The sequence below is a fragment of the Lissotriton vulgaris genome, chromosome 6, assembly GCF_964263255.1.
Source record: "Lissotriton vulgaris chromosome 6, aLisVul1.2, whole genome shotgun sequence".
NCBI lineage: Eukaryota > Metazoa > Chordata > Amphibia > Caudata > Salamandridae > Lissotriton > Lissotriton vulgaris.
In genome coordinates, this window is record NC_141694.1 from 697,155,996 (window position 1) to 697,168,491 (window position 12,496).

At 40.6% G+C, this 12,496-nt stretch overlaps 1 protein-coding gene across 1 annotated transcript in view; it reads right to left on the reverse strand.

The window, feature by feature from the left end:
• Nucleotides 1-12,496, reverse strand: part of LOC147707857 (uncharacterized) — a 910,329-nt gene that overhangs the window by 737,529 nt on the left and 160,304 nt on the right. The window contains exon 7 of the mRNA XM_086925682.1: nt 2,527-2,704. Coding sequence (XP_086781808.1) covers nt 2,527-2,704 — 178 coding nt within the window. The remainder of the gene's footprint in view (nt 1-2,526; nt 2,705-12,496) is intronic.

Consider the following 12,496-nt stretch of genomic DNA (forward strand, 5'->3'; position numbering starts at 1 on the left):
GTCAGTATTTGGGTTTTAAAACTTCAACTAGAGCAGAAGGATCTTTGATATGAGAAACTCAGGGTTTGAAGTTTATTTTATGCTTATTAAGAAAGGATAGAAGGCTCATCTGCAAACTGCCAGTGATAAATAACCCATTCATTAACCAAATGTCACCATTTCCAGCATAGACAAAAGACTCAAGACTTACTGCTGAATTTCAACCGTTGACTAGTGATATGATATACGTTGAGAGAAAATCCCGTTTGTAATGGCTTACGCTTAGCAATACAAACATTAATATGAGTTGTATTTAAATTCCCTAGCAGACAGGACATGTTGATGCTTGATTCTTTGGCCAGATTAGGCCTTGTTCCTGACATCTAAGCACATCTGCAAATGTTGTTTTATATGTAGAAAATTGTAGCCGCTCTTTTCAAACTCACAATAGGCTGCACCCCTTCATGTCTTGACCTAGTTTTATAATGCCATTCCTTCTCAGATGTACTGCTGAGATATGTGCAAATATAATATCGGAGTCATTATTAACGTCTGTATTTGAAACAGCAATAGAGATAGATGTTTATTTAAAAAGTGTTGTTTTAATTGTTGTATAGCAACTAATTGGATGCTTTAACGTGGTATATACTTTTATTATGTTTGTATAGATATTATATTGTCTTTTAAACCAGTTATTAAATAAATAAATAATCTACATTATAACTTGAGTCAAGACATGTTTTACAGAAACCGAAGGACAAATGTCTGGCAGATATAACATTTCCCCATTTTAGCATTTTTTAGCCAAATAATCTCATAAATCTTTTATAATTGATTTAGACCACATCCAGATATTCTACAGGTGGCCTTCTAAGCCTGAATTTGAGCCAATGAGTTTCTGACTTTGCACGATTAGTCCTCAAAATAGGACAAAATGTTTCACATTGCTCTTGAGATGGTTAAGGCCTGATATCATATGACTAACAAAAATAAGAGCGTGAGAAGGGTACGCGCCCGTCTTCCCTATCATAGTATGTACCAAACAGTAAGAACAAGCATGCTACCACAGTAAGCTACATTTTGAGAAGTCCCTTGCTCAAAAAGATGAAGGGGAACCCAAAGGTTTTTTTAAAGAACCCTCGCCTACCAACACTAGTCGGTGGCATGCTTCATCAAAGGGTTCCCACCCAGGATGCCAAATGCATGGAAACTCGAGTGAAATAGGCGATTTTAAATTGTCTGAAGATCATCAGCCTGTTAAGGTGTTTTAATAATGGAAACCTTGGGCAAGTTTTAAAAACAGTGGTGAATGTTTATGAGAAGTTAGTGGTCTTGCACATCCTTAATCGTGATCTACTTGTTTCAGCTATTTTCAATACATGCCCAGTGGGACAATATAGTTTTCATCAGGACCAGTGCGGCATGCGCGCTAAGAAATGTGTTTTTCTTTTAGTAGATCATAACTTACGATAAAATGAATCACTTCTTGTGAATGTTTTGTTGTGCAGGAGGTCTTCACAACCTGGTAGCTCCAAGGGGGCGGATCCTGTAGTCATACTTTCGTCAAGGTGTCTCACCTCATGTAAACGTGGATTCTTTCTTCATGAGCTCCACATCTTCATAAAACCTTTTGGGTTCCCCTTCATCTTTCTGAGCAAGAGACTCCTCAAAATGTAGCTCACTGCGCTAGCTTGCTCGTTTTTAATGTCAGACCTGATGCCACTCATCTTTAAGAATGTTGTTTCAGAGGAAGCAACTGAGCTAATCTGTGATATTATGCTTTGCTTGCAGGATCATGATTTTATAAGCCCTCCTGTGGAATCAACACTCTGGTGTACCCTCTAAGCTTGTACAACACTCTAAAGCATGCTTTTCTCAGATTCCTCATGTTTCTTCAACAGCTCTATGACGGAGAGTGTTCGTACACATTTGTAATGGACAGATCACGTCTAGGGCACTGTTCATTTTCAATTCAATTAATCTAAACAGCCTGAGGCATGAATTAAATCAGTGCATCAATATACCAGTGACTATAGGCTCAAGCAGTAGCACTGGCTGAATTAACAGAAATGCACATTGCTCTTATCCATAATCAAAGGTACACCACCTGAACGGAGAATAACACTGAAGCATGGCTTGACCAGGACCAAGGCACAGTATGTAGGGTCTTGGTGGTTAAATTAAAATCAAGAGGCCCATCAGTCACCCATGCAGGATGTACCATCTGACCTCAGAGTAAAACCTAATGCATCCAATATTACCCAAATGCATTATCATCATTGCGTTGCTCTCATAATTATCCATGTTAACCTACTTTTCAATACCTGCTAACATGACCATACTGTCTTTCTATGAATTTCCCCTCTCACAACTATAATTCCGACCACAAAAATGCGCCATCAACTTAGGCCATACTTCATTCTAGTTGGCATCCCTCTCTCATCAAGAAACCACACATTCCTCGGCCAAACCTTATAACATTTCTTGTGCACTCCATCTCCTCACCAGACCATTTCAACCCACTAAATGCCAATTGTCCTTTCTTACCTGCTGATCCTGAAACACCTGAGAATGTGGTCTTCTGGCGGGGTAAGAAGAACATTTCGGAGGCAGAGGATTCAGATCTGGCAGTATGACTGACTGTGTCTTTATTGCCCTGAGCTACTTTATTCTGTTTTTCTATTGCCAGCTCTGCTTTCTCTGAGATAGGCAAGTATTGGAGAATCTAAAATGTGAAAAGCAAAAAACAATGTTAAAACATTCATGCAAAACTGAGATCATCACTCACCATTTGTGCATCAAAAACAATGCAGGGAATTTGCCACTCAGTATTGAACTGGGTGGCCGAATCTGACAACAAAATCGACCTTTCTATATTCTCATTGGAGGACTGGATGCTGTCATGAAAAGGTGTGACCAATGCTTGTTATGATAGTAGCTTTTAAGCTCAAGCGTAGGACCCTGAAAAGGGTGATTTCTAGATCAGGTTACTGTCATAGGTTGCTTTGGGTTGAACCATATATTTGACAAACATAGATATAAATGATTATCAAACCCAATGTGCATGGTGTTCCCGCACAAAAACCATGTGCAATAGGCTGCCAAAATTGACCTCTCTGAACAGTGTGATTCAACCAGTGCTGAAGTGCAAATGTAGGCCCTAACACACACACACACACACACATATATATTCCACATGTTTCATTTTAATTGCCCAAACATGCCCTATAACCAGAGCCACTGGAATAATGATGGAATGGAGGACAAAATTATAAAACAGCAATGTTCTAGATTATGTGTCACGAAAGGTAAATTACACGTCGTAATGTGGCACATAACGTGAGCAGGTTATTTCATTATTCTTATTTTAACACAAATTAATATTGTGTGGGCAAAACTGTAAACACATTAGCAATCAGTTTAATATATGTCTACAACAATCAGCAAATAAGTATTAAAAGAAGGATTATTTATGGTAAATCCATAATAAGGAAATCACCCCAGTTCCTGTGGCCCTGCACAAACCAAACTGCAGCAATTTGTCGTTTTTATGTAGTCACCTAGATTTTTCCTCTTTTCCTAGACCCTATGTTTTTCCTAGTATTAGGACTCTGTGCCGTGTGATGCTGCCAAACAGTGCCACAGTGCATATGCCATGGACCAAAAATCGCAACGGCACAATTGGTTTCACCCAATTGGTTTATTAAATTGTCCAGTAAGGCCATTGTAGATGGCACAAAAAATGCACCTACAGCGTGGACAATACATTCCATACATGGGCTGCAATATGTATTTACACTATCCACATATATGGCAAAAATGATTTAAGGATACTTCACCGTGGGAAAAACACCAATGCACTTTAGGCACAGGTGTTTTCCCTGTGGTGATTTTGCCGCACTCCCTCTTCCTCTAACCAGCATTAGTTGTTTTTTTATTTTTGGGGTGCTCCCCCGAACTCCTGTATCCTTTGTATTTACTGGGGGTGTTCCTTCAGTACTCCTCCTTACCATTGTCTCCTGCTGTAGCATTTTGCCACCTCCTGCGTTGTTTAATTAGGTGGTGCAGTGCAGGTGGAAAAATATCCAACTGCACCAAGCACATGAGTGAAAGCGGCATATCAACAAAAATATATGCCTGTCAGGAGCACCACTACACTCAGGCTGGTCTGCAGTTTAAATGCACTCCAACAATATGGCTTTGCCATGTATGAAAAGCCTAATTTTATATATTCATAAAATACCTATAAAGTGAGCCTTGCACACGCACAGGGTAAGGTGCAAATCAATAAAACTAGGGCACACTATAAATTGGCTTTATAGTGCTCTCACATCGAAATGCAAGCCAAAAGCCATTTCACTGTGTAGGCCTCTCTAGACTATTCCATGAACAGGCTTAGATGGGATTAAAATCGTTATTTCCTACCTCTGCATGGGGGAATGCTAGAAAAGTGCACAAAAAAATTATTCCCTACTTAATTTGGAAACCTGGTTTAATGGTGAAACGTAAGTGGAAAAGCAAATTTGTAAAAATGTATTTTAGACTGTCTGAGACAGCACTGGTTGAATACCAGTTTTACCACTCAAATGGACACCCTTAGCATGAAGAGTTAATGACCCTGGCTCAGATGACAATAGCTTACTACCAAGCCCAGGAAGAGGAAATGGGTCTTAAATGTGGACCATTTGATTGGAACAGTTGACAGAAAAACGGAAGTTTTAGCACCATCTCCTTTGACTTGCAGATGACAAGAAGAGCTTCTCCTATTTATTCCAATGACCCTCTCGGATAGCCTGCCTCCATTCTCAGTAGGAGAGAAACCCAGTTGTTTATGCTGTCAAATGGGGAGCGAGAGAGATCTCATCTGAATAGGTGAGTGGCTACGTTTTGGAGGAAGGCCTTCCTGGTAGCATATGGGCTCCATTATTTAGGGGACCCTTGGAATTTTGGTAATGAGACAAAGAGGAAGTGCACTAAACAGACGTGGAAGGGAACTGCAAGAAAATAGTTAGGATTGGGTGGTAGAATTTCTCCAGTGCCCAGAATAAATCTACCCTCCGCCTCCGAACATTCCTGGAACTACAAAGACACCATCCGAAGAAGGAGGTGGAAGAAGAGGGTTTATTCAGGGACTCAAAGACTTAAGAATTCCTGACTCCTGCAAGCTCCCAGAAACTGGAACTTATTTCCAAGTGGCAAGTGGTTGGCCTTCTCTGTGCTTTCTTCTGTGATGCAAAAATGTAGAGGGATTCCAAGAGAGCCCCGCTGAACACATAGGACTGGACCCTGCTAGAGAGAGACCTTCTGTCTAGAATCTTTCCCTGTGGAGTTTGGGCTGCAGGACTGACCAGGAGAAACTTTTCCAGCACTTTCAAAAAGATGGAGCTTCACAATTGTGTCCATCTTTGAAGGACTGGGACAAGGTGCTGAGGCTTGCCCAGTGAGGGCGCACCCAAGGAGGGCAAGAAAACAAGGTTTGTCCCTTTCACTGTAAATTGGTTCAGGGGGCCTCAAAGTGAAGGTACCTGGCCTCGTGGAACCCCATACGTCAATGGCTTCCAGCCTTGTCCTAATGTAGCATTTTGACTTCTGAAAAAGTGACTAATTTCGCAGGTAAATCCTTGTACTGAAACGAGGCAGCTAAAAAATTCATGTTTATCCCTTTCAGAGCTTTTGATATCAAACTAACGGCTTCAGTAGGAGCTACACGATAATGCATTTGAAATTGAGGCACCCATACCAGTCATAACTTTGGGCCGGGCCTTGTAGCAAGATTTTGACTGTCATTATAGAGACCAATTTAAAAGCTTTTACTAGGATGACCCGTTTTCTGTATCTGGCACCCACTCCACCGCAGTTGGCCTGAAATCGCATGTAAACCCCGGTCAAGAGTCGGCCATATTTCCGATTGGAACTTTGCTATTCCTATGAGCTTTTTGTCCTAAAACTTTAAACATTCATAGCCCTGGTTTACCTTATCCTGTTTTAACAATCTTGGTGTCACTTCACTCATTGAATTTTCACCTCTTTTTCTAAATTGGTTTGCGAACTTTATTATGTTTACTATTGCCACTTCTTCGACTTAACACGCACTTCTCTAAGGATTGACTGCTGTGTGTGCCATATCTACCAGGAGCTAAACAGAGTGATTCTCTCAGAACAGTTTTTTCATATAACCGTGATGGGTTTATTGGGTCAGTAGGTGTACCCCAACCCCTTCCAGATTAATTACCTCATAGCAGACACAGATGATAAAAAGATTGGTTGAGTAGACAATGGGATGAAACATGTTAGCCACATTCTAAAACTGCAGCTTCCTAATGTAGTACTACGGTACGTAATGTTGTGCTGCAATACACAGATGTGTATTACCACAAAAGAAGTCATCCATCTGTGATGGAGATGTTTCTTTAGGGTAAGGTGGGGACCGCTGCATTTTTACTCCCACAATTTAAGAAGTGATAAACTGTGGTGAAACACTTCTTCACAGACGATGAAGATCTCCAGCGTTACGACTTATCTGAAGCGAACAACCTTGATAAGCCACTGTTGGCTATTTGCTTGTGAATTTTCACCAGTATCTCAGTTGCATTTGGGGTTTGATGTAGCATCCTCCATACATGAGTTATGGGCATATGCAAACTTATTAGCTCTTCCCATATCCAGGATTTCCAGGACATATTAAGTTCCTAGAGATAACTCAATGGAGTTTCATCAAATGGCACCCTCGTATAATCGTTACTCTGCTTTCAGTGTACAGATGTGGTAGATCATGTGTGCGAATGATGTGCTGCAAATGTGCATAAAATGTGTTAATTATTTCTTCAGTGTTTAGCCTTCCATAAGTAAAATCCCTCCACATTGGTGCACACCAAGGTTTTGGAATATGAGGTCAGTGCCATTGTAACTGTTTCTAGTCATCAGAATTTCCTGTCTTCCTTGAGATGTGAAAATCACATATGATTCCTCTCCAACTCAGCCTTATAGCAGTGACTGCTTGACAGCAGATTTTCTTTTGTAGGTTCCAAAAACATTCTCAACTTTTTCCATCAAGAGGGTACCTCATGAAAATTAAAGGAAGTCATTTACTTCTCCCCCTGTGTCCACATCAGAAATCGGATCATTGGCACTTGGCTTTCACCCATTTCCACCGTTTATCACAATCTCCTTTCTCCTTTCACGGAGAGCATATGCGATCGTGGTCACTAATCACCAGTACCCCTGTTGGAGATCTCTTGTAGGTGTAGTCGTGAGCAGAAGTGTGAGTACATAAACCAGACACATACACGTTTTATTATGAGTCTCAGTGATCCGCCACTTTATGTATTACTTGGCCACATTTATGTATTACTTGGCCAGATTTATTACTTGACCACATTCAAGCCGTGCAAGCACACACAGCTGTGACCTGCTGAATGTGCCTACAATTTCATAAAGGGCTGCCATCCTTTCATTTTACAATTAGAGATGAGGGATATGTTTAGTTTAAAAGCAGATAATGCAAGAGACACTCTTTTCCGGGATCTCATAAAGAAAGGATTTTGTTTCTTGAAAATTGACAGCATCTGCTCCAGATATGTAATTAAATAAAGGGGTACATTTGAGTTTATCTACACACATTTTCCCTGGACTACAAAACTGTGTAGGTGGGTGCAAACAGCCTAAAGTCTTTCAGGCTGGCTGCTTAACAGTCATTCATAATAGGGTAAACAGGGTGTCCTATTTCAATTGGTTGATAGGGGTTATTTAGAATTGCTAAAACAGCAAGTTAGGTATTACTGATTAGTAACTATGCTACCACTCAAAAGGTGGAATATTTTTTATGTTGTGACCATATCAGTAAGTTGTCAGAATAAGTGATATTACACATTATTTCAAGGATTAACTTAGGTCCAAAGGAAGAGGTTCCCAGAAAAGGGCGATTCACCCAGACACCATGGACACAAAAAGTTATTTCTATCCCCCCACCCCCAATCACAACACTCCACTTCTGAACTTTAACTCCACAACGTTTCTTGGTCAACATCATCAAAGCGATCTATATGAAGGTGGAATGTTTATTTTTTAGCTCTTGATCTTGAGTTAATCGTTCTTCACAATTTCAATATGTGTTTTTCCTAAGTCTTATATAAACAAGTTTACATTTGTTTGCTTGACATTCTTGCACCTTGGCAGCTGTAAGACAACAGCACAATATCTCTGCCTTTACTCACTGCCAAATGTTTATTACTTAGGGATTGTAAATTTTTGTGCTCACATGGCCATAACAGTTCAGACTTTGCCCGATACCAACTGCTGGCATTAGAGCTTCAAGAAGCTGCAGGAAAGCTTTGGATAACCTAGGATTTAAGATGTGGCAATCTCCACACTCCAAAGATACACAGAGTTTTAAATCAGAGACACTGCAGCCCTTGACCAATTAAGTGGACAAAGCGGCACTTCAGTTTCCCTGAAATAACCTGGTGAACATAGTCTGAAGTCCTGATGGTGTGTTGCCCTTGGAAACCTCTAGCTTCTACAATGTGTTTTCTCAATGCACTTGCTGGCAAAGTGGAGAGAACTACTTGACATTTAATCTATTGAGGAAAAGTCAGCTGTCTTCAGTACTTGACCAAACTATATTTCTACAGGGAAGGAGAAACCTGAATGTCGCAAATTTTGTCCATCATTGTCTAATGATTTTCTCTTCTCATTTCCTACCACCTTCTAATGCAGTTGCATCGCAATGTGTGAGTTTTATTGGTCTCAACCTATTGATAGCTCTACAGTAACAAATAAAACAATTTTGATTTTCTTGAGAGATACTTAGAGGCTCATACGAACTGGGACCAAGAAGCAAGTGAGTACAACATTGGTTTTGGCCACATTTTCTCAATGGGAGTGGTTGCAGTAGGTGACTACAGGAGGTATATGACTCAGATTCAAATTTAGATAGGGCCTCTGAGGTGCATGGGGGCATGGTAGGAGTTTCCACATCAAGGCGACTGCACTTCTCGGGCTTAAGGAAAGGCATATTTTGATGCTGTCATCCCTGTTCTCATAGTGCAAATGGACCCTCTGGCTGTTTTTTTATTTGTAAATTACAGCAAAAATCTGGATTTGGTGAGGCCCTGAAGCATGTGGGCACCGGTGTCGTTGCACCTGCAGCACCAATGGAAGCTAAGCCTGTCAATGCAATTGTTGTGGTGAACTCCCTTGCCTGCTTCCTATTGCCTGAAAATGATACTTGCTTACAGATGGGCACTTGGGCAGTGAGGATCTGGTCATTTCTCTTTGTAATATGTCACAAATGCAGATCCGCTGTAAAAATGATGCCTTCTTTAGCAATACAGTAAAAGGACATATGACCAGCATATTACTAGCCACTGTTTCCGTAAATCTCATTATCACTTTCGCGTCAACCACACGTGCATTGCAGAAACAAAGTACAATCAATCAATCAAATTGTCTTTATTCGATCTTACAAAGATAGATCATAAAAGATGCACACAATAATACAAAAGGAAACAGCAGCCACATGAATTTAAAATAAAGACACAATAGGTTAGTGTATATCAATTATCAAGACTAAAAACAAATCAAGTAGCAAATAAAGTGACAGTGCAACATTACTAAATCTGGAAGAAATAGCAAAGATCTAGATTGATATCAAATATAAACCTTGAATGCTCTGTAAAAAATAATTTCAAAAGTTTACGATCAGCAAGGTGCATTTAAAAATACATTACAAAGACATTTTAAAAGGGGATAATTAATACAATTTCATACAGTGCTTTTTTTTCAGAACATCATACTCTGTCTCTTGGATAGGGTACATTTTAAGAAGCCTGCGACTGCAAAGCAAACATTACAATCAATAAGTTGCTGAAGAAAATACAAGGCTGCTTTGCACTTAAAGAATGTATGACTCCGCAATAGCAGAAGTAAAAACTTCCTAGTATAGAGGGGATAAAATTTACAAAAAAAGGCAAAGTGCAAAATAGTTTGACTTGATTGTTCATCACAAGGGAATATTACAATTTTTTCTTGGGTGTACTGGCCTAAGGGGAAGCAAATCACCCAACGAAACGACTCCTGCCTAAACCTCGTCAGCAGGTTTCTTTCATAGACATTGGTCACGTATAAAAAATATGGAGCAGTCGATGGGGTTGTTTGGATAATACAGTATTCTCTCACTGAGGGCATGATCACTTCAGAGAGTTCCCAAGCTATGCTTGCAAAAGCTGTCCTTGACCCACTTTCTATCTCCTTTTCCTATTAACTCTGGGCGCTCAAAGAAGGACATGCAGTCTAATTGCAGAAAGCAAGTTTTAATGTAATTGAGCCAAGGAATGGACAAAGCGTGAGCGCAACCTAAACAGTCTGTAATAACAGCCAGATTAAAATCGGCTTCTTTATTAGACCAAATAGAACACCAGAGTGCCAAAGGGGCAGCATTCATTGTGTCTTGAACATAGTCCAAACCAGGCTCCAAATGGAGAGTAAAATGTAGAAATGAAGGAGGAACCCCTAGGACTCGGCAGCAAAATCTGTTTTCCTCTAGCTGCAGTGCATAGGCGTCCCCATATTCCCAGATACCCATACCATATGTTAAAATTGGCAGACATTTTCGGTTATAAATTTCTAGTATAGAAGCAATGGGCTTTCTTCCAATAGACATTGCAAGCGACAATGATGTACCAACAGCTTGGGTGTATCGAGTTACTCTACTTTTTACACTGGAAACCGCTGATATCTTTCATCAAACTCCAAACCTAAGTATGGAAATGGGCTGACCCTTACCAGAGATTTACCCTCAATGTTTAAACTAGGAGTTTGGGTGTTTCTGAGACCACATATAATTGTGAATCTTTTCCTATAATTTGACTCCAAACCCAAATCCTTCATAAAGCTGGCAAAGCTGAAGATTAGTTTTTTAAGACCATGCGCAGTCCTTGCCAAAAGGACTGCGTCGTCAGCATATATCAAAGCGGGCCTGCCTTATTCTCCACACATGGGACATCAGCCCAGATGGAAACTAGAGTCTTCTCCAGGTCATTTGTGTAGAGAAGGAAGAGGATTGGGGTAAGGAAACAGCCCTGACGCACCCCACGTTCAATTCTCAATGACTCTGTACTTTCACCAGCACCACCATACCGGACAGAGGCGGAAATGTCATGATGTAAGTGCCGTAAAAATGTAACCAAACCTGCATCACTACCCATTTTGTCATTATGTCCCACAGCTTTCAGCAAGGAAAATAATCAAAAGCGCTAGTCAAGTCCATAAAGGCCAGGTGAATGGGAGTGCCCTTTGCATATTTGTATTTTGCCATAATGAGGTGGAGATTCAAACACTGTTCTATTGTTCCAAGCCCCTACTTAAACCCATATTGAGTAGGGGCAAGGATGCTGTTGGCATTGATCCAATCCAATAAACGATCCAAGACGACTCTACCTATGATTTTAACAGAAGAATCCAAAAGGGATATTGGCCAATAACACTTTACATCCTGCAGATTTCCTTTTTTTAAAATAGGCACTATTACAGATGAACGCCACCTCTTTGGCACCCCCTCACTGCAAACAGAATTAAAAACTGAGGTGAGGACCGAGGTCCAGAACACAGGGTTATCCTTAAATAAATCAAGTGGGATGCCATCCGGCCCTGGGGCCTTTTTGCCTTTACTGTTAGCAACTTCTTTGAATACCTCCTCTTCATTAAACACCAGAATAGAACTCCATGTGGCCATCTGTGCTGGGGAATCAATAGCCCTACAATCTGAGGAGTACAGCCCAACGTAATGTGCCAGCCATGCCTCTGCCAAAATATGAACAGTTACATTGTCAGTTGGCAAATCAGGGGATAAGACTGACCGAACCGCTTTCCAAAAAGCATGCGGGTCTTTAGAGTGACAAGCAACTACAATAGTCTCCCATTTCTCTTCCTTCATTACCAACCTCCTTCTTTTAATAGCCGGCTGATATGACTTTCTGAATTCTTTAATCACTTGCTGGTCTTTGGGAAGGTGTTTTTAAAGCCCTACGTAAAGAGTTGCTGGCTGCTCTGCAAGCGTTATCAACCCATGATTTAACATGGCAAGGCCGGTGGGCAATGGGTCTAGAGAGCAGCATTTTAATGTGGTCCATGATGCTTGAGAAGTCAATTAAAATAAGGGCTTGATCATGTGGCGTGCAATTGCTACTGTGCACCAAGCCAGAACTATTACTTATCACCTGAGACATTATGTTATTCATATTCCCAGTTCGCCATACCACCTGCGCCCTGCATCCTTAGTAGATAAGGCCTGAGAAGGTACAGGCTTAGGCGCAGATTTCCTGATTGGTAGAATTATTGTGGCAGTAATAGGGTTATGATCACTGTAGATCAGAGAATGGACCTCACAGTTTGTAATGGATGGGAACATACACCAGGAGGCAAAAATATAATCAATTGTACTCCCTATACCCTGCCCTATAAAAGTTGGAATATATTTATTGGTGGGGTTAGGGACCTTATTAACCAGACCCTGTTCCGC